This window comes from Abramis brama (assembly GCF_963993115.1).
Source record: "Abramis brama genome assembly, chromosome: 24".
NCBI lineage: Eukaryota > Metazoa > Chordata > Actinopteri > Cypriniformes > Leuciscidae > Abramis > Abramis brama.
In genome coordinates this window covers 12958103-12981585 of record NC_139986.1, presented here as the reverse complement: position 1 = coordinate 12981585, position 23483 = coordinate 12958103, and the positions used below count along the sequence as shown (strand labels likewise).

Sequence of the window (23483 nt, the reverse complement as noted above, 5' to 3'; positions counted from 1 at the left end):
TTTTCCCACTTACAAAGCATGTAGAAGTCTGTAATTTTTATCATAGGTACTCTTCAACTGTGAGTGATGGAATATAAAACAAAAATCCAGAAAATCACATAGTATGATTTTTAAGTAATTAATTTGCATTTTATTGCATGACATAAGTATTTGATACATCAGAAAAGCAGAACTTAATATTAGGTACAGAAACCTTTGTTTGCAAGTACAGAGATCATACGTTTCCTGTAGTTCTTGACCAGGTTTGCACACACTGCAGCAGGGATTTTGGCCCACTCCTCCATACAGACCTTCTCCAGATCCTCCAGGTTTCGGGGCTGTCGCTGGGCAATACGGACTTTCAGCTCCCTCCAAAGATTTTCTATTGGATTCAGCTCTGGAGACTGGCTAGGCCGCAGGACCTTGAGATGCTTCTTACGGAGCCACTCCTTAGTTGCCCTGGCTGTGTGTTTCGGGTCGTTGTCATGCTGGAAGACCCAGCCACGACCCATCTTCAATGCTCTTACTAAGGGAAGGAGGTTGTTGGCCAAGATCTTGCGATACATGGCCCCATCCATCCTCCCCTCAATACGGTGCAGTCGTCCTGTCTCCTTTGCAGAAAAGCATTCCCAAAGAATGATGTTTCCACCTCCATGCTTCACAGTTGGGATGGTGTTCTTGGGGTTCTACTCATCCTTCTTCTTCCTCCAAACACGGCGAGTGGAGTTTAGACCAAAAAGCTCTATTTTTGTCTCATCAGACCACATGACCTTCTCCCACTCCTCTGGATCATCCAGATGGTCATTGGCAAACTTCAGACGGGCCTGGACATACGCTGGCTTGAGCAGGGGGACCTTGTGTGCACTGCAGGATTTTAATCCATGACGGCGTAGTGTGTTACTAATGGTTTTCTTTGAGACTGTGGTCCCAGCTCTCTTCAGGTCATTGACCAGGTCCTGCCGTGTAGTTCTGGGCTGATCCCTCACCTTCCTCATGATCATTGATGCCCCACAAAGTGAGATCTTGCATGGTTCCCCAGACCGAGGGAGATTGACCGTCATCTTGAACTTCTTCCATTTTCTAATAATTGCACCAACAGTTGTTTCCTTCTCACCAAGCTGCTTGCCTATTGTCCTGTAGCCCATCCCAGCCTTGTGCAGGTCTACAATTTTATCCCTGATGTCCTTACACAGCTCTCTGGTCTTGGCCATTGTGGAGAGGTTGGAGTCTGTTTGATTGAGTGTGTGGGCAGGTGTCTTTTATACAGGTAACAAGTTCAAACAGGTGTAGTTAATGCAGGTAATGAGTGGAGAACAGGAGGGCTTCTTAAAGAAAAACTAACAGGTCTGTGAGAGCTGGAATTCTTACTGGTTGGTACAGTAGGTGATCAAATACTTATGTCATGCAATAAAATACAAATTAATTATTTAAAAATCATACAATGTGATTTTCTGGATTTTTGTTTTAGATTCCGTCACTCACAGTTGAAGATGACAAAAATTACAGACTTCTACATGCTTTGTAAGTGGGAAAACCTGCAAAATCGGCAGTGTATCAAATACTTGTTCTCCCCACTGTATATATAGATAGATAGATAGATAGATAGATAGATAGATAGATAGATACCACAGCTGCACGTCATTTAGTTTGTTACCTCTGTGTATTTAGTTTCTCTGTGTTCAGTCTTGTGACAGATCGACCGACCAAATGGATTATGCAGCAGAGTTTTCTATTATTGCTCATGAAAACCTGGACTTTTTTACCTTCACTAGACAATTCTACCTTCTTGCCGTCACCAGCCCCTTTGGCGACGAGACCCTGAAGTCACTGTTCTGGACCAGTGCGAAATACCATCATCCCACAGACCTCCCAGACACCTCTGGATTGAACTGGAGGGATGTTATCATCCTGTGTCTGGAGAGTGTTTATCCCCGGTCCAGAACACAGCCGGACCCAGACGGCACACACGGACCCGTTCCACCACCATAGACCACGGAGGAATCGTGTGTGCAGAGCTACCACACTCCGCGACACGTCAACCAGAGCCCAAAGATAAGAGGTCAGCGCGGACCCTCGCCCTGCTAGAGGAGCCCCCCAGTGAGTCTGACCAGAGGTGTGAGCCCACGACATCAGTGGTCGATGGTATACTGGTGGAAATTGAGACTGAGGACTAGCTGATGGACTTCAGCGCGGAGGTATCAACTCTCACCCTATCCCACCCCATTTCTGTTTTTTCATTGCTGTTTCTGGACAGCACTATGGACTGTATGAACTTTTTATATGTTCTTCTGAACCTCCATCACTGTTTTTAGACAGCACAATGGACTCTTTATCTGTTTCATTAGAACCTTCATCGCTGTTTTTAGACACCTGCATGAACAATGTATTGTTATCTTCAACCCTCTCAAATCTCCATCTACCTCCGTCACCGCCCTGCTCAGCCAGTCCTCAAGCCACGCCTCTGCTAGAGGTTTGCAGCCCTTTAACATCTCCTGCAATGCCAAGCAGTCATGTCGAGCCGCAGGTCGTTCAGCCGCTATCAGCGCCTGAGCGGAGAGATCCAGTGGCTCCGCCTCCGGCCTCGGATCGTCTCGCTCTGTCTCGACCCATCGACCTGTCGGCTCCACCTTGGCTCCTCCCACATCCGGCTCCACCAGACACCCTCTGCCTTTCGACTCTACCGGGTTCCCTCGTCCCACCGGTTCCCCATTGGTCAGTCGTCACACCACCTCCGCCACGGACTTGCGGATATTCCACTACGCTCCGTTCCTCCACCCCTACGGCAGCAGCGGGCTCCTCCTCCCCTTCGGGTATGCCTCGGTCCTTCATCACAGCGGCATCGCCTCAGTCCTCGGGCAGTCTGTCTCTTCCTCAGACGATCATCGCCACGGCATCACCTAGGCCTCCCGTGCCAGCGATGTCGATCTTCTCCATCAGCTCTCCGTCTGCGCCCTGGGATCCATCGGCTCTGGCTCGTCAGTCTCTCTACGCCACCTTGGCTCCTCCCTCCCTCGTCACTGTGCTCTGGGTCTGTGCCATCGGATGTACACCATTATCGCCGCCGTGGGCTCGTCGTTGTCTATCTGTCACCATTCTTCCGCCGCCTGCCATCACCATCCATTCTCCATCTCCTGTCACCATCCCTACACCATTTCCACACCCTCCTCCTAAGCCTTCTCCTTCTCCTTCTCCTCACCTAACCGTGAGGTCGCGCCTTCCGGGAGGGGGTTGTTATGTCACACGCACGAGCATGTTCAAAGGAGCCGTTTTATTGGTTGGTACCTAGCCAATGAAATGGGACTTCTATTGTACACGATGATGTCACGAAACCCGCGTCCTCGGGGACTAACATGGCTTGATGCCATTGCTCATTAGACTGATATTAAAATAAATAAATGATATTATCAAACTCAATAAACACCATACTAATAATGCATACTACAGAAAAGCAGATGAGTACATTTTAGAACATTGATTTTTTTTAAAAAATGTTTAATTTAAAAATTAAAATTTCAAATGAAAATAGCATCAGGGTCGTTTTCTAAAGTATGCCTTCATGGGTGTGAATCACTTCATTTTCGCTGGAGGAAAACAACTGTGATGGTGAAAAAATGTATTACAGTGGATGGGAATTGGGAAACCGTCTTGTATTGCTGCCGCATCACATTATGTAAACTGCACAGATGTAGGTGTCATGATAATCTATCAATAAATGCACACACCTTGTCCTCTGCTGCTGTTGGCGCTGCGTTGGGCAGCAGGATTGAAGAGCATGCTGAATAACGCAGACTAAAATACAGGGAGGAGCCGAAGCCTGCCGCCTTTTTCATGGGAGTTTTAAAGGGGAATAAGGCGATCTTTAGTTCGTGTACAGATTATGGAGATAATCGCAAACTTTTTTGTGGGGCTGAAGCCCTCCTAAAATGGACCTAGGGATGCCTCTGGGTTAAATTATGTTCATTATTGGTTGTTACTGTCAAAATGAAAGAAATCCTTTTGAATTATCCGCCATGTTTTTTTTATTTTTTTATTTGGTCAAAAAGACGGAATACTTTTGCTTAAAGGCTGAGAAATCTGGCCATGAGTAACAGTCTGTGCCATTCATAAATGTGCAATGATAACGAAATCTAATTTAAAGTAGTATGACAGAGTATGACATACCATGATAAAAATACACAAAACCTTTATTCATTCATAATTTATAACCCTGGAAATGTCAATAATATCTTGACCACTGAACTGAAGTCTGGTCACTTTGTTTTCCTTATGTTTTATTTATAAGAAATGTCAGACCTTCCTTTGAACTCTCCAAATCCTCTAATACCAGAAATGTTTTTCCACATTTCTTCTTTTCATCTTGTTTTCCTTGGTTGTTCTTTTTATTTTATTTATTATTGAGGTGTATTCTGATTGGATGCCGAAAGGCTATGCTGTACATTATCTTCATTAGTGTTCATCCGAGGAAAATTGGGTTGTTTATAACAAACATTGCACTGTGTTTTTCAGAAAAATATGCTGTTTGTAGCGTGAAATGTGTAGCAAGTTTAGCATGTCGCATGCAGTGTTTAGACTGTTGTTTATAATCTGTTGGGTGAAGTTTGTGTTGTGTCGGTCCCCTCGGCTGTATCTCTGCTTCACTAGTCAGTTTGATCCTGATGGTTTCCGTCAGCCCCATCAGCAGCCTGTTATTGCACTCTCAGCCAACTGTACATATCACCCACAAGACATTTCTAACACACATGCAAACAGAGAACTCATAAACACATGCTGCTGACACAGACACACACACACACATCCAAAACTATGACCGAACGTCCTCATTTATAATTCATACTATAGTCCAAATCATAGCATGTTGCCATCTTTCCACAAAATGCCAATAATAGAATGTCCTCGTCTGAGAATCTTTCCCGCATGAAGCTCCTGCCATTCCCTATTAACCCTGTTACTGAAATGGCAACTTGCTTTTTCACACTAAGTATCACTTGCTCACCAACTCCTCATGAGTTCACGAGCAATGTGCTCTCTGTTGGGTGAGGCGATGGGGGGGGAAAGGCTTGTTGCCATGGTGAGGAGAAAAACGACCACGTTCAATTTCCCCCGTGAGATTATTTATAGTTGTCTTTATTGGGCTTTATTGAAAGGAAAAAAAGAAGATAGGGAGAGAAAATTGCTCACTGGTCGGAACAATATGTTGTTATGATACAAACGGATGGCAGGTCACAGGATTCAAAATGGAAGGGTGCTTTTATTTAGTCACAGAACCAATTAGCAAGCAACCCACTTTTTTTGTTCAGGCGTAATGTGGTTTACACCTCCATGCTTATGTGCATGCAGGTTTGTTGGTAGTGTTTCGTAATAGATTTGTTTATTTCTGTGAAAAGGTTTTTGCTTTTGAGTTCAGTCTGGACTGCCATAATTATTTTTCATTTAAAGTTGAGAATTTTTTTTTTAGAATGTGGTTCTTAAAGAGGTCCTAATATGCCCTTTCACAAAGTCTTGATTTTGTTTTTGGGGTGTACTAGAATATGTTTTCATGCTTAATTGTTCAAAAATCACATTATAAAGCATTATTTTTCACATATTATACATTATTAGCACCTCTCTCCCCATGGCTCGAACGCGCTGTTTAGTTCCTGTTTTCGATAGCCCCTCCTTTCAAAATACGAAATGTGCTGTGATTGGTTAGCTGGCCCAGTGTGTTGTGATTGGCAACTTAGCGCGTGTTCGGGAAATGTCACACCCCTTCATAACAACAAGTTCTGCTCTGGTGTAAATAATTAAAGGCACACTATGCAGGATTTGTACCTTAATATAACAGCTTCGAAGTCATTTCGATGGTAAACAAACTCGTAGTTGGGCGAATCATCCCGATAGCAAAGGGACGCCACTGACAAAACCAGCAATGCAAGTTTGAGAGGTGGCACCCCTGCCAAATCTTGCGAGAATCACGACTTGCTTTACGGCACGTACTATTTGTATGAAATCGTGAAACATTACCTGGTCAGTAGACATCTTCGGAGTCTATCTGTGCCTGTTCGATGTCTGACGCTTCCATCCTACTGAACAGGTACCGGTATACAGGGGGGAGGGGATCAGGCCGTGAGTGCAGAGTCGGCTCTGCGTGGTATTTACGACAGTAACGTTAAATACAAGTACTCCACAGTGACTCTAGGGGTCGCTGTTTGACCAAAACGGAAACTGCATAGTATGCCTTTAAATGGAGTCAATTTCAAACCGATTCGAGCCTGATTCAGACCATGACAGACAATACAGACAATGTTAACGAATAAGAGGATCGTGCTGAACGGATTTCAAGCATGGATTTCAAGCATGGATTTCAAGCACGGATTTCACAGGACTTTTCAGAGTGGTATGTTTTTTTTGTCATTTTCTTATAGATTATAGATACTATGTTATCCACCATTTAATCATATTTGTCAGAAAACTATGGTAATACAAACAGTAATCGATCACAAAACCATGGATCATTTTCCTAAGGGAAGGCAGTGAACAGTCTTACAAAAGCAAGAGCTTACAAAAGCTAAAGTAAACACTACATCAATACTGTAATGTTAGTTAGCAGGATAGCAGAGGCATACATAAAACTTATATTTGGAACTGTTAATAGAAAACACAACTACAAATAATTAGACATATTTACAAGTTGTGATCCATAAACAACAGATTTTCCAGACAAAACGGGAACCGCTTTTGTGTGTATAGCCTGCATTGTATTCTCTTAGGTTCTGGAAGTGTGCAGAAAATGTGCAGCGCACAGACAAATGTTGGGGTTATAATGTTTAGGAACAGTGTTTAAAATAAATTTTAACCACTCTAAGTTTGTCTGCCTTAGGACAAAGTTTTTCTGGGGTGGAAAGAACACCCGAAAACAACTCACCAAGAGGGTGCTCACCATGTGGTCTGTGTGGGTCCTAACGCCCCAGTATATTGATGGGGACACTATACTGTAACAAACACTGTCCTTTGGATGAGACGTTAAAACAAGGTCCTGACTCTCTGTGGTCATAAAAAATCCCAATTTTCCCATTGGCCTCTATCCATCATCATGGCCTCCTTATCATCCCCATATACCGATTGGCTTCATCACTCTGTCTCCTCTCCACCAATAAACTGGTGTGTGGTGGGCGTTCTGGTGCAATATGACTGCCGTCGGATAGATTTGATTAAAAAATACTGTTAAAAACAGTAATAGTGTGAAATATTATTATTATTTTTGTGGAAACTTTTTTTTCAGGATTCTTTTATGAATAGAATTTTCAAAAGAACAGCATTTATTTGAAATTAATATATTGTAAACATTATAATTGTCTGTCTTTACTGAATCATTTATTAAGTTCTTTAAAAAGCCAAAAACGTTAAATTTTTCAGCGTTTGAACAGTATTATATATTTATTATTTCTTAATAGTGTAAATTTCCAGGGTCATGCTGTGTTCCCACTAAGGGAAGAAGAACCACTTTCTTTTTTTTTAACCACTGATGTAGATGATCTAGTGTGGCATGTAAATGTTTATAATAGTCCTTTACGACTGTAAGCCATGTCACACTGTAGGATCTCAGTTGTCATTAATGTCAGACTGTAAGGCAGTCAAGATTCGTTTAAAACGTATGGATGCAAGAAAACTCATCCGGAGTCATCAATCCATGACACGTGACTGTGAGCTGCATTACATGCTGGATTGCAATGGTGGCTAGCAAACAAAAACAGTCTAGTGTTAATTTTGATCATGGCTTGTCTTAAAAAGAAAAATGGAAAAAATGGAGGCGATGTGTTTGGAGCAAGTGGTGGTTTGTAATCTCAGGTTTGGCGCTCCTATTGGTTTTTGATTTGACGAGTGTCGTAGGAGAAGCCACACTGCAGGACTGTGCATGAAATCTTCTGACACTGCCAGAATTTCATCTGATGTAAAAATAATTCGCAACGGTCATTAATCGGCTGTTGGTAAACATGTCAAACTAGCGATCAAAGACTTCAGGTTTTTGCCTAGAATCAGAGGAATATTTTAGGATTCTTAACATTTGTCTCAGATGGCCAAATCTTACAGTGTTGGGCTGTCCCAGACGAAAGATTACCAATCGTGGCGTTTTTCTGTGGTCGTGGCTCCTAAACGGTGGTCCTACATCATACAGTGATAGAGGTTCAAAGACAGTCGTTGTCACGTTCTTGCGACCAAAGATCTGACAGTGTCAGATTCCTTAAGCTCCATTTGCAAAATTTGCATGCCAATTTGGCCTCTTTTCCCTAGCTATGGCAGCGTCCATATTCTCCTCTTTCGCTTCCTCCTCTTTTTTTCGGCACACATAAAATCCACAATTGCCAAAATGTGATTCATCTTGTTCTATTTGTTTACCACTACCGCATGCTGATGACGTTTTATTCTTCTATACTAACTTGCGGCGTAGCCTACGATTCAATAGGTGTCATCATCGTACAGTCTACATACATGTCGTACCCAAGTTTATTAGATCCATGTCGTACAGTGTGATTTGTTGTACAGTGTGATCTTATAGTATTGCCGAATCGCACAGTCATAGCGGGCATAAGGGAAATGTGTTCAAGTGGCATGTAAAGATTAAGTATTTCAAATTAAAAGTCATTATATTTTTACTACCAAAGCTTTGTTTAGATAATCGATGTGCTAAACTCTAGTATGTGTTCAATGAAGCGAAGGTTTAATCAAATTAGCTTAAATATTTAATGAACAAGTGAGTATTCATTAATAAATGGTCAATAAAAGCAAGTTGAGGGATCCTATATGTCCTAATAGACATGTGCGGACACACACATAACGTTGCTTTTGATTTCATTAACTGTGTTCCATCATCTGTGTTGCTCAAGTTTATTTGCAGTTGTTATTCTTCACGAGTAAGGTCGGTTACTCAGAAATCATTTAGCTGTGCTAAAATCTGACATAGTGATTACTGAGCACTTCTTTGCACACATCCCCTCTCTCTGTCTTTGTGTCTCTTCCTCTTGTGTTTGTTTTCTTTGATCAAACAGATCTGCAGCAAGAAATTTTTCATAAGAGTGTGTGTCAGAGTGTGTGTAACTCAAAGAGTGACTTGGTGCTGCTCTCGTTAATGACAGCCAGCGTAATTAGTTTGGCCCGGAGAGAGAAACTCTTGGCTGTCGTTTCATCTGTCAGCATAGTTTGATTGTTTTAAAGTGCACTTCAATGAAACCAAAATAGAGAGAGGAAGACGAGGGAGGAACAAAAAAAGGTCAGCTAAAGATATTTTTATATATTTTGCAAATGTTGTTGCCACAGTCCTGTGTGGTTGCTATGGAGTTAGGAGTAGTTGCTATGTCTGCCCGTGCAAAATTTGCTGCCACAGTTTTACACAGTTTCTTGGGAATTTTAGTGGTTCCTAAGATTTTTCTTCTGTGTTTTGGGTGGTTGCTAGGGCATTGCTAGGAGGTTGCTAATCTGTTTTGAGCTGTGTTTCCCAAAAATATAATAAGCCCAGTTCACAAAACTCATTGGCACTAATGGTCTCAATGATCTACTTAGGTTCACAATGCTTTGGGGAAACATAGCTGTTTGCGGTTGTTAGGGTTGCCCACTCAAAAGCTTCCCCAATCCTATTTGGTTGCTAGGTCGTTTTGAGTAGTTACTAGAGCTTTGTTATGTGGTTGCTAGTGTTCTGGGTGGTTATAACTGTTGCAATTTAGTTGTGAGGGTGTTATGGGTGATTACTAAAGCATTTTATGTGGTTGCTTGGGTGTTCTGATAGTTGCTGGGGTGTTGCTATGTGGTTGCTAGAACATTGTTTTGTGGTTTCTAGAGTAGTTATAAAGGTGTTGCTATGTGGTTGTGAGGGTGTTCTGGGTGTTCTGGGTGATTACTAGAGCATTGTTATGTTGTTGCTAAAGTATTCGACATAGTAGCTGCATAATTTGAGGCATCATTCATGCCCATTGCACAAATGATGCTGGGTGATTTACGAGCACAAGTTTATTTTTTAATGTTAATGTTTTGTTCAAATCACTAATCCTAAGTATGACCTTGCCTTAAAAACCACCACTAATAAATTTAAGTAAGGACAATAATTGCAGTTATTAAAGGGTGAAGAACAAAGTAGTGTGGATGAGGAAGTGAGCAGGAAGAATTGTGAAGCTCTAGTGTGAGTTGAGTGCAGTAGAAAGTACAAGATGAGCATCTTTATTTATGGATTTCCACTCAGTCTAATTTATAGAAAGTTCCACTAGGATGCATCTGAAATGCTTCAGGGGGCAATGAATGAGCTCAGCCTTACACAACAACTTAAATATGAGCGGTTATGAGGATGTATCAAGCACACATACTTACACACATGCACACAGATGGAAACAATTAAACATTTGGTGGTCTTTATTCAAGTAATCTCATTTATGCTTGTGTACATTTAAACTTGACCCCTCAAGACACGTTGCACCAAGTTTGATGTCAATGATTTGTTTTCTAGTGGATTTTTCCAGTGAATTTCAGATATGAATATAGTGCATAATAAGTTGTATACTATATTATATTTTAGGATCCTTTTTGGAGCTGTTTGCTATATTAATTAATAAATCTTTTTTTTTTTTTTGTTTTTTTTTTTTTTTTGGCTGTGTGTGTGTTCCTACCTCAACTAAGTACAGATGAATGCTTTCATTTTTCTTTTATTTTCAGAGTTATATATGCCTCACTAAGAAGAGAGAAAGCAGAGAAGTCTAGTTCCTCTGGGAAAAGACATAAACATCAAGCTATTTTTCTGCCAAGACTACAACATTTGAACACACTCACTGGCAGCTCATGCATTAATATAATGCATGGCATGACATCCGCTATAAAGATTTCATCAGAAACACAGACACTGTGGTTTATTTATCAGTCTCATTAAATAATCATACACTTTACATTTGTTTCAGCTCTCCCATCAATCGGTTGAACTTACGCGCTCATGGATTTGCATATTTCATCAAAACAAAACAAAGTTGCTTGGAAATAAGTGTATTTGGATATGTGTTCTAACTTTGTCTTGGAGGAAGATTAGTTTGACTTCATCTGTTATCAAAGAAAGGGATAAAAGCAATTAATTATTCTGTTTTCTTCATCTTCAGTTCAGTCTTGCTGTTCTTACAAAGACAAAGAGAAATGTAGTAATAAGGCAAGAGATTTATTCTATGTCAGCTTTCACACACACATAGACATTGTCAGGCAGGAGTCACCACACAGCATGAGGAGTGTGTAAATGAGATTCATTAGAAGATAAAAGTTTTAATAGTCTTTGTATACGTGCTTATCATGACTGTGTGGGTGAATGCCTCTTCATTTAATGCACATTTCAGTGTGTGTGTGTGTGTGTGTGTGTGTGTGTGTGTGTGTGTGTGTGTGTGTGTGTGTGTGTGTGTGTGTGTGTGTGTGTGTGTGTGTGACTTAGCATGCTTTACACAGCATCATTACTCCAGTCTTCAGTGTCACATGATCCTTCAGAAATCATTCTAAAATGTAGTGCTAAAAGTAACATTTCCTATTATTAGCAATGTTGAAAACAGTTGTGCTGCTTAATATTTTTGTGGAAACTATGACACATTTTTTTCACGAGTCTTTGATTAATTGAAAGTCCAAAAGATCGACATTTATCTAAAACAGAAATCTTTTGTAGCATTATGTCTTTACTGTCACTTTTAATCAATTTAATGCATCCTTGCTGAATAAAAGTATTCATTTTTTTTTTTTTAAGTAACGTATAGTTAGATGATCGAGTGAATATATAGCCACTATCTGCTTATTTGTAGAAATTGACTAATAAATTGGAAAAAGGCAGTTATATATTTCAGACATTATTTTGAATCATCACATTTGTTTTACAGAGCCATCTACACATCATGGTCTGTTTCATAAAAATAATAATGTATGAAATCAAATGGTATAATCATGGGTGAATCTAAATGCTCTTTAGCCATGATATAGCACATGCTGAATGCTCATGTTCTGTATAAACATCCATCTCACTGGAAGTCATTGATCTCGGTACAGTCATTGATCTTTTGGTAAATGCTCTTAATGAATTCACAGCCTCACAAATGACTTCAAGCATGAACAACTGATTTCTCATTTTGACACAGTAAACAGGATATAGCTGAATAAACAGCAAAATGCGTCAGTCCTTTTCTTTCAGTCTTAATCTGTCTTTGGCTATATATTTCGCTCCTCTCATCTCTGTCTTTCTTCAGATTTGGCGAGGCATGCCTGGAGAGGTTTTTCACATGCTAATGTTGGTGTTCTAACAACACTGCTGCATTTACTGTTCCGTCCTATATACTGTATGATTATGCATCATATGATTTACATAAACAAATCAACATCATTTTGAATGAGCATTGGTGATATTATGATTTTTCATATGAGCACAATCATTAATACTCCCAATTAATTTTTTTTTAAAGAAGTAGGCTATCTTATGCTCCCCAATGCAGCCTTTATTTAATCAAGAATGCAGCAAAAAAATAATATTGTTAAATATTATTACAATTTAAAATAACAATTTTCTATTTTGATATATTTTAAAATGTAATTTATTCCTGTGATTTTCAGCATCATTACTCCAGTCTTCAGTGTCACATGATTTGGTGCTTAAGAAACATTTCTTATTATTATTATCTATGTGAAAAAACGTTGAGCTGCTCACAATTCTTTAATACAAAGTTAAAAAGAACAGCATTTATTTCAAATAGAAATATTTTGTAGAAATGTAAGTATTTACTGTCTGTCTCTACTGTTTTGGTCAATTTAATGTGTCCATTCTGAATAAAAGTGTTAATTTCTTTAAAAAATAACAAGAAGTAATCTTACTGACCCCAAACGTTTGAATGGTAGTGTAGAATTATGGGTATGGGTCACAATGGTCAACTAGTAATCAGCTGGCTAGTTGATTATTTTTATATTTTTTCCAATATACATTTTCAGTGCATATGCTGTATTTAGAATGCTAACAGTGTGCTTGGTCTTTAAATTATTCCCCTTTAAAGCACTCCTGCTAAAGACTCCTGCTAAAGAAATACACATTCAGACAGACATGTTTGGCCATTCTGTCAAATCTCACATAGTTTTTTTGAGTGTCGCACCAAGTTAAGACAGCATGTCAAGTTAAATACTCTAATTTTAAAAATGTGTCTTGAAACTCCTGTGTTCTTTTCCATTTTAGTGCACTCATTCTATCTGTTTTTGTACACCAGAACACATGTAAATGTTCTTGATCGGGGTCAGTTGGCTCCAACACCAGGCTACTTTTACAAGTTGTCTAGTTCAGACAGATTAGTCTACTATTCATTTAGGCAACCATCTACATCCCTAGCACGATGGCCTGGATGTAACATCACACCCTGAATTGTTACAAATGTTTTTTGAATATCAGTCCTCTATAGTGGACACTATGTAGTATGAACTGAAACTTTAATGCATATTTTTTTCTCCCTCTCTGTTTTTGTTTCTCTCTCCTTTTGTTCCTCTTGTTTTTCATTATTTCACATCTGTTTGTCCTCTACGTTACTCTGGCCCTCTTGTCTCTCTGTCCATCTGTCTTTCTGCAGCAGGCACATTGTGTGTGGATGAGGCTGTGAGAGGGTGAGTGTATCAGGATGACGATGAAAGGCTTGTCCTCTAGCCGTAGCCACCACCACACACTCACCCACTGCGACCCGTCCTACGATTCTTTGACCCTCCGCCACGAACGACGGCCTTATGTCCTCAACCCAGCCCACACGACTGACCATGGCTTCTACGGGTGCCAGTCTGATCTGGCTTGCAGCACATTTCCACGCCGACATCACGGCTCACAGCACGAGTTTAAGGGTGAATGCGCCATTGTGCCCTATGTGGGACCGGGGGGCGTAGCCGGAGGAACTGGGGGTGGGTATGGCCCTTGTGGCCCGGCTGGCATCCCCCCGTCCCTTCTGGAGAAGTTTGACCAGCAGCAAACAGTGAGGAAGGACGGGTATCACACATTGCAATACAAACGGACGGCGGCGCTCGAGCACCAGCGCAGCGACAGTCCTGGGCGAATACGCCACCTCGTACACTCTGTCCAAAAACTGTTCACCAAATCCCATTCTCTAGAAGGTCCTAGTCAGCGAAGTCTCAATGGAAATGACCCCGCCATCCCAGCCGATGCAATGGCCACGGCTGCATCCCACCCGAACGTTTCCTCAATGACTGTAGGCACCCTACACAAGCCGTCTAGCAACAAGCGGGGAAAGAGCAAGGAGCGCAGTCGCTCCGAGCCCAAACCTCGTGCACGGACACCTGGGTCTGGTTACTGGAGCTCAGACGACACTCTGGACAGAGAGATCTGCCTCTACCACCAGCATCAACCCTCTGGAGTCATGACCATGGGCCGCCATCCGGACAAATCCCAGTCCCACTACTTCTTGGGACAGAGCTACAACACCCTAGGAGGGGGACGCTCGTCCCTGAAGACCTCACGTAGCAACAACGACATTGGAAGTTGTTCCACATGCTCCAACCCCACAGGAGGCGCTCTGACTTTCGGAGGCCCGACGGCAGTGGACCAGGCTGGGCCGCTCCTCAAGAAGAGCTCCTGGTCCAGTACGCTAACGGTGAGCAGGGCCCGAGAGGTGTACCAGAAGGCCACGGTCAATATCGATAAAGCCCTAGTCAAAGCACAGACCTGCCAGCAGGGACGAACCTGCCAGTTTTTACAGGTAGGAGAGAGATTTATCTTCCCTTCATCACAACGACCATCATCATCATTGCCATCGGTGTCATTAGGTCAGCTTCCACACCTAATGGTTTGTGCTGAGGATGCATGTGCATTTGGTTTCTCGGTGTGGAAGGTGTGACATCTCTTCATCTTTCTTTTCATCTTTGTGCTTCATCTCTCATCACGTTTTCCGTCTTTCAGCGCATGATCTTTCTGCTGTGTTTGCATATTTGTGAAGAGTGGACATATTGCATGCATGCGCATGTCTATGTTAGGGGGCTGTTCACACAGGATGCATTCTTGCGTCTGTCCGTTTTGTAATTGTTTTTTCTTTGATAACGTGTGCATTTTGATGTATATTGCTGGGTTTTAAAACTTTCAATGAAAATCTAAGAATTGTCCTATGCCAGACTGCAATAACGCCTCACAGTTTTTAAATAGTTTTTCTCTGAAAAAGTGCAAGAGGGATTCCATTGACCATTGTGATGGACCACTGTATGGCTGATGTAACATCAGATGGTTTCTATGAGTATGCATAGAGGTTAATGTTCCAGGACTCTTTGACCAGAAATATGTACAATAAGTCAAATTTGGACTTCTGAAGGGCTCTTGTAATATCAGAAGGACTCAATGAGCATGTATAGAAAGTTCAATATCAAGGACTCTTTGGCCAAAAATATGGTCAGTAGGTCAAATTTGGACTACACTTTGGTTGATTTAACATCAGAAGAAGTCTATGAGAACTAACTTTTTCCGTTTTGCATTACACATTGATAACACAGTCTCACTGTTTTTGCATGAAAATGTGGTAAAGAAACATCTGTGACAATCACGACAAGTCTTGATTACTCCTAATAGCTTTTTATGAAAACATGCTAGACGGTCGTCTTTGACCATTGTAACAGATCATGCTGTTTTTAATCATTTTCATATGAAAAGTGTGCTAGATGGCATCTTTGCCCATTGCAATGCGTCTCACATGTATTTTGCGTTTTTCCATATCTAAAGATACCCGCATTCTGTTTTATTCCACTAGGCCTTTGTCTAGCTGATTTTAACGCAACAAAATGTCCTGTGTGAACGGCTCCTTTTAATGTCAATGTGTTTGAATGTATTAACATATGCTCAGGACTGACCTGCTGTGTGTTAGTGGCACTGTGACAGATTAAAATGAACTCAGAGACCAAGGCTTTGTGCTTTGTTTTCTTTGTTGTGGACTAAGGCTGTGTGATATAGAGATCACAAACAAATAAATGAGGGATAACTGAGAAAAAAAATCCGCCCGCAGCCCTGGAGATCAGCGACTGTTTGTGTGAAGATTAAGAGAAAAAAAATGGATTTTGTGTTTGTCCTTCTGCTATCTCTCTCAGTCTTATTTGTTCCCAATGTGACACAGTAACTAAGTCACAGGAAAACGAAAGTGATGGAGAAAGCAGAAAGGGAAAGAGAAGAGCAGTGGAAAATATGGTTCAGGGAGAATGGAGAACTGGGAGAGGAAAACAGAAGAAGAGTTAAATATGGTTGAAGTCAACTAATTTGAGGTGAAAGTGTGTGACTTTGCTAGTTCAGGAAATTACAAACAAATGAATGAATGAAAGAGCTAGAGTGAAGTATGTTTACTGGAGAGAGTCAGGGAGAGAATAAGAGAGGAAGGGTAAGAGAAGACGTTGCAGATAGAGGAGTCCGGAGAGATAGAGGAACTAAATAAAAAGGCAGAACTCCAAGGAGAACTGCCAAAGTGCCCATATCTGAGCCCCCATCTGCAGTAATGAGAGTCTGTCTGCTAATAGAGTTAGCTTCACTGTAAGTGCACAGACTTGCCATGGATAACTTTAGACATCTTATTTGCCGGTATGGCTATAGTTACTTTAATGCTAAGGTCACAATCATCTTCATAGCAGACAAAGCCCATAAAGCATTCAGGTACTTTGTTTCCTTTTTGTTCCGCTCTCTTTCTGCACCTCTTCCTCATTTCCATCCTCTACTCTTAAAAAAAAAAAGGAGTAGCATTCCGTAGAGAGTGGATCCTTTCCCCTGGTCTGAACAATATCTCTCTTTGTGCCCCTTTCTCTTCTGTTTTCGGTGACGGAGGAAAGGTTGTTGGCTTCTCCCCCTAGTAGAGCGTGTGAAAAAGAGGGGAACGTGTGAACGAATTGCGTTAGCATGCGACGCACATCATGCAGTGAGCCTGCAGCCGGGCTCACTATAGTTCTCCTACACTGCATGGCCACTAAAAATGGTGGAAGATTTTAACAGAAACCGAGCCGTGCCGGATAATATGAAATGATTGTTATTCATCTCAGAGAGGTGAGAGGCTTTCGAGGTGAGGGTTTGAGAAGCACACGTTACGTGTGTCGTACATGAATAGTGCAAGTGGGTGTAAAATGTTTTCAAGATCATTTTCAGATAATGATGTTGGTTGTGCAGAAGTCAATACTGGGTTTTGTAGTGGAGGCAGCAGGTGTTAGTGTGTGGGTACGGGTTGCATAAGGCCGTGCGTGTTATGCCAGGATGCGCTTTTAGCTTTTTAAGAGTGTATTATCTGATGTATCAAAGAGGTTTTATGTGTTATAGAGATAATGTGGGAAGAGATTGAGAAGTCATAGTCACAGTGGCGTCATCTATAGTTCAGAAAGGAGGGTTTCTGGTTAATACTTTATAGAATAATCACACAATAAGCATTTGTGATGTATTAGTAAACAGTTAGTCATTCATAAAGCATTGATTGTATGTTTTTAATACATTGATCAGCACATACTTTATTCGTGGACAGTTGCAATTAATTATTATGCATTTATGTATAAGATTTAGGACATGTATAGCTTCAGTGGGAAATTAGTTTATTTATTAGAATTAGAAAAAAAGATTAACAAAATATTTACATAGTTTAAACATAAATACATACACTAAAATGTAAACAAATATTAATATTTTGCACACACATAAACAAATATGAAACATATCATTACATATCATCAGGTTTACATCCATTTAACTTGTACAATATTTTTGTATAATATTTATATTTGATTATATAGATATTTCTGTTTAGTTTTATACATTTTCAGTTTCTTCATCATATTTAAAAGTGATTAACTAAATTAAACAAAAAAAATAGTTTTCAATTTTAGTGGGTTGAAATTATTTACAGTGTTTATATGCATTTATATTTAATGAATTGCATATAAACCGATCAGTATTGGTTACACTATAACAGCTGTTCCCTGTCAAAGGAACTCGCGCTGCGTCGATTGGCGCTGAGAGAGCGCTTTGCGTGATGACGTCTTGAAGAACGTCTTGAAGCACGTCATCACGCGAATAAAATCAGTCCAGTGGTGTGATGGAACGTCAGAGGCGGGTGACGTCATGAACCAGGAAACTATAAAGCCTGCCCAAAACAGAGCTAGCTAGCTTCTGTGTCTTCAGTAGCGCTCATTGTGAAACTGTATATATATATAAGTCATGGCAAGCAAGCAGCAGTTCAGGATGTGTGTGCACCCCTGCCCACGTTATTTAACGGGTGGGGACACACACATTCTTTGTGTAGCTTGTTTGGGTGAGGAGCACTCGAGGGGTGCTGGCTGTGAGCACTGTGATGTGCTTCCAATGCGGACACTCCGATCCCGCCTGGCGTTCTTTAGCGAGGACGCTCAGGCTTGCATTCCCCATGGCTCTGGTCCCACTGCTGCCGAGGCACAGCGGCGATCACAGATATGGGGTTCACAAATGGATCTATCAGCGGGGTTAGAGACGGGCCCAGCCTTATCTTTGCCTTCACCTTATAGATCCAGTGCCTTCTCTCAGGGTTTGGAAGCACACGCTGTGGTTCCTTCCGTCCCGATTGAGGCACAGACACTGCAACTATCTAGTTCTGAGGAACTGGACATTGTCAGTGTCGATGCAAGAGATTCTGAGGATTCGCCACCTCAGTCTCATGCATTTGAAGAGCTGGTTGAGGTTGTGACAAGAGCGGTTGAAAGACTGAGTATTGACTGGCCAGCAGATAAACAAGCAGCTCCAAACTTCAAAAGCCAGCTCTTCATACCGTTGCCTCCCGTGCTCCCCCACAGAAAGGCTGGGGACAGGGATGGCACTCTCATCCGCAGTCTTCGAAGGGTAAGATGGATATGAGGACCGTCATTATCTCTAAGAAGGCTGCGGGGAAGAGGTCCTGACGCCCGAGGGCTCAGGCCAATGAGGGCAGTCCCCCCCGAAGCGGAGCGGTCAACACCTCATTATACGGTGTCCCTCAGGGGACCGTTCTGCCAACCCTGCGAGGAGGGCTCCAGAGCAGTCAGTTCGGTCGTTCCCTGCCGGTTCGCCATTACAGGGCGTCGGGCTGATTGCACAACAAAAACTAGAAGCCAGTCTCGAGAGGCTGGTACCACTAGTAGAATTTTTGGCAGCGTGGAAGCTACTGCCAAATGGTTGGGTCCTGCAGACTATAGAAAAAGGGTATCAAATACAGTTTGGGTCTCGCCCGCCCAGGTTAATGGGGGTCCTATCCACCGTGGTGGGCCCCGAGCAGGTTCTGGTAATGGACCAAGAAGTGGAAACCTTGTTGGAGAAAGGAGCCATAGAATATGTACCTCCCTCCAACAGGGAAACCGGGTTCTACAGCCGGTATTTCATAGTTCCAAAGAAGGATGGAGGGTTGCATCCAATTTTGGATCTTCAAGTGCTAAACGAGTCATGCAAGTAAAGTTAAATGTTAACACTGAGACAAATCGTGCCACAGATCAGATCCGAGGACTGGTTTGTCACGATAGATCTCAAGGACGCATACTTCCATATATCCATTCTTCCATATCACAGGAAGTTCCCGAGGTTCGCTATTGGGGGCAAAGCGTACCAATATCGAGTTCTTCCATTTGTCCTAGCACTATCACCCTGCACTTTCACAAAATGCGTAGATGCAGCTCTGACGCCTCTGCGCCTGCAGGGTATTCGGATCATGAACTACATCGACAATTGGTTGATTCTGGCTCAGTCGCATCAGTTGGCAGTTCGACATCGAGATGTTGTTCTTGCCCACATGAAAGAGTTGGGGTTAGGGCTAAACGCCAAAAAGAGTGTGCTTTCTCCATTACAAAGGACCACTTTTCTAGGCGTAGTATGGGACTCAATGTTGATGCAGGCACGCCTGTCACCGGCACGCATAGAGTCTATCCTTTCAGCTGTGAAAAGAATAAAGCTAGGCCAGTCACTCACTGTCAAACAGTTTCAGAGGCTGTTGGGTCTGATGGCAGCAGGGTCCAACGTGATACCTTTTGGACTGTTGTACATGAGACTACAGTGGTGGCTCAGGACCAAAGGATTTCCCTGAGGGGCAACCCCTTTCGCATGATCAGGGTTACGCGGCGATGCTTATGTGAATCTCAGGGGCCATCGTGTGCTTGTCCGCTCAGACAACACATCGGTGGTCGCCTATATAAATCACCAGGGGGGTTTGCGCTCACGTCCACTCTGCAAACTGGCGCACCAAATCCTCCTGTGGTCCCAGAATATAGGAGCAGACATCCTGTCGAGACAGGGGCTGAGGCCCGGGGAATGGAAGCTCCACCCCGAGGTGTTTGTGTCTCGAGAGACGTCTCACTGTCCACTTTGGTTCTCCCTCATGCATCCAGCTCCTCTTGGACTGTATGCTATGGTACAAACGTGGCTGAGGCTATGTTTGTATGCATTTCCCCCGATCGCTCTGCTCCCGGGAGTTCTGGAAAGAGTTCGCAGGGACCAGGTTTGCCTACTTCTTATAGCCCCATGGTGGCCGGGCCGAGTATGGTTCCCCGATCTAGTGTCTTTCCACGACGGGGAGTTACCCGTCAGGAGGGACCTTCTGTTCCAAGCAGAAGACTCAATTGTTCACTCCCGTCCAGAACTGTGGAACCTGTAGGCTTGGCCTCTGAGGGGGCCCAGCTCATAGGGACAGGTCTCTCAACTGAGGTTGTAGAGACTATTCTACATTTCAGAGCTCCCTCCATGAGGAAACTTTATGCCTTGAAGTGGAGAGTTTTCACTTCATGGTGTAGTGACCGTCAGTTGGACCCAGTTAACTGCCAGGTTGGTACAGTGCTGGAGTTCCTGCAGGAGCGGTTCACTGCAGGTCTATCCCCGTCCACTTTGAAGGTTTATGTGGCGGCCATAGGTGCTTTCCACATTCGTTTGGGTGGAATGTCTTTGGGTAAAGATCCACTGGTATCTCGTTTCCTGTGTAGTACTCTGAGGCTGAGGCCTGCAGCTTGTACCAGGGTATCTGGCCATTATCCTTCAAGGCCTTTCCCTGGCTCCCTTCGAGCCACTGGAGGAGGTTCCGGCTAAGTTCCTGACCCTCCTCCCAATCACGTCTCTTAAAAGGATAGGAGATTTGCAAGCACTGTCGGTTGCACCCTCGTGCTTGGAATTTGCACCTGGCATGGTTAAAGCATTCCTTCATCCTAGACCAGGTTATGTTCCAAAGGTCCCCACTAATGTGGCCAGATCTATCATGCTGCAGGCCTTTTGTCCTCCTCCCTTCCAGAACTCGGACCAGGGAAAGAATAATCTGCTATACCCAGTCAGGGCGCTAGATGCCTATGTCCACAGAGCTGCCCTGTTGCGTAAAGCTGAACAGTTGTTCATATGTTTTTGGCCCCCTAAAAAAGGGTCCCCTGCATCTAAGCAGAGAATGAGCAAGTGGGTGGTTGAGGCTATCTCACTTGCTTATGAATCGGTCGTACAGCCTTCACCTATGGCTATCCGTTCCCATTCTACTAGGAGTATGGCAGCCTCCAAGGTCCTTATAACAGGAGTTGCTCTCCAAGATGTTTGTGATGTGGCAGGTTGGTCCTCACCGCACACATTTGTAAGGTTCTACTCTTTGAACTTGGACTCTACACCTGGGTCCCAGGTGCTCTCGTCCTAGTGCTGCTCCTCGCGATTTCACACTGGACAGACACTTGTCGCTATGGTGGCGTTGGTATAGATGTTCCCTTAGCATCAATCGACGCAGCGCGAGTTCCCTTGAAAGGGAAAACCTTGGTTACGGCTGTAACCTCGGTTCCCTGAAGAGGGAACGAGACGCTGCGTCACCTTACCATATCTCCTATGTGCCTGTCAGCGACTACTTCAGACTTTTACGGAGCTAGCGCGGCTCTGTTTTGGGCAGGCTTTATAGTTTCCTGGTTCATGACGTCACCCGCCTCTGACGTTCCGTCACACCATTGGACTGATTTAACATATGCTTCAAGACGTCATCACGCGAAGCAGTCCCTTAGCGTCAATCGACACAGCGTCTCGTTCCCTCTTCAGGGAACCAAGGTTACAGTCGTAACTGAGGCGTTTTCAGAACATTTATTATTAATTAATTGTTTATTATTAATTTATTTAGTGCTGTCAAATCGATTAACTGCAAATAATCGCATCTAACATTTAAAGTTTTTGTTTTTTATAATATGTGTGTGTATATATATATATATCATTATTTGATAATACCAAATAAGTGAGATATATGCACAATTATCAAATATGAAAATAGTTATGAAAGTTACCACTACTTAACTGCTTAAACATAAATTAGAAATATTCCCTTGGCAACTAACTGAAATAAATTAATTTAAGTTGAAGTACTTACTAAAACTAAAATATATATATATATTTTTTTTTATGACAAAAGGACATAACAAAATTACTATTATTTAAACTAAACTAAAAAATAAAACTGAAAATAAAAAATTAAAGCTAATTCAAAATTCTACAGTAGCATATAAATAATACTAAAATAACACTGTAACCATGTTTATATATAAAAATATTGATCATTAAAACACCATTTGCAACTGTTTATAAATGAATGTTCTCGTTAATGTTTGACTGATCATATTAATTCAAATTAATTATCTATTATTTAATACATCATTAAATGCGTTATTGCTTGTAGTCATTATTAAGTGTAACAGGCAATTCATGTGTTTATGAGAAGCTAACTTTCTCTCTGTCTGTGCAGGTTCCTCAGGATGAGTGGGGTGGCTTCTCGTCTGTGGGTCAGGATGACGAGATCCCGTGCAGGAGGATGAGGAGCGGTAGCTACATCAAGGCTATGGCAGAGGAGGACAGTGGAGACTCGGACTGCAGCCCCAAACCTTCACCCAAAGTCCAGGCCCGGAGAGCCAGTTACCTGAAAGCCACCCAGCCTTCCCTCACCGAGATGACCACACTCAAGTGAGTCTGGAAAAGTATTAGCTTGTGCATGTTGCCGCCACAAAATCACATGGGAAATTAAATGCATGTACTCTGTGTGTACGAAAAGCGTGCAGGTGCGTGGGCCCGCCGATCCGTCTGCAATTTCAATGAGCCTTCATTTCTCTGGGGTCATTTTAAACATGTTATTTTACAGGCGCTCAAGCCACTCCGCATCTCTAAGTGCTGTTGGGATGTGTCTCTAGAGAGGGTGTAGTCTCGTCCTTAAACCCCACCTCTGTTCACACACAAACGCATACACTCACTCACTGCAATTTCATATAAAATCCCTCCATGTCCTCAGTACAGTGAAATCCTTTCACTCTCCCCTTTATTAAAAATTCAACAGAACAAAGCCATTTCAAAGGGAATTTTCCTGCGCCTTTAAAGTTCCTACCGACATTTTTGTAGTTGCACACCGTTATATCATCTGTAAATAGTACTTTTTTAAATGTAGGAACTGATATTGAGTTCTATTTATCTTATTTATGTTATCACCTCACATGTATGTTGCTATTATAGTTGTGTATTACTATACAGTGACAACTTTTCCTACTTAGACTATATACAATGAGGTGAGTCA

At 42.2% G+C, this 23483-nt stretch overlaps 1 protein-coding gene across 4 annotated transcripts in view; it reads left to right on the top strand.

The window, feature by feature from the left end:
• Window positions 1–23483, top strand: part of dlgap1b (discs, large homolog-associated protein 1b) — a 150949-nt gene that overhangs the window by 81210 nt on the left and 46256 nt on the right. For 3 of the 4 annotated variants that reach the window (XM_084102779.1, XM_084102777.1, XM_084102778.1), the window contains 2 exons: window positions 13557–14687; window positions 22668–22882. In XM_084102779.1, the coding sequence (XP_083958905.1) occupies window positions 13605–14687; window positions 22668–22882 (1298 nt within the window). In that variant the 5' untranslated portion in view covers window positions 13557–13604. Of the gene's footprint in view, window positions 1–13556; window positions 14688–16928; window positions 16994–22667; window positions 22883–23483 lie in introns of those variants that run through there. The other variant, XM_084102780.1, reaches the window with a different exon arrangement.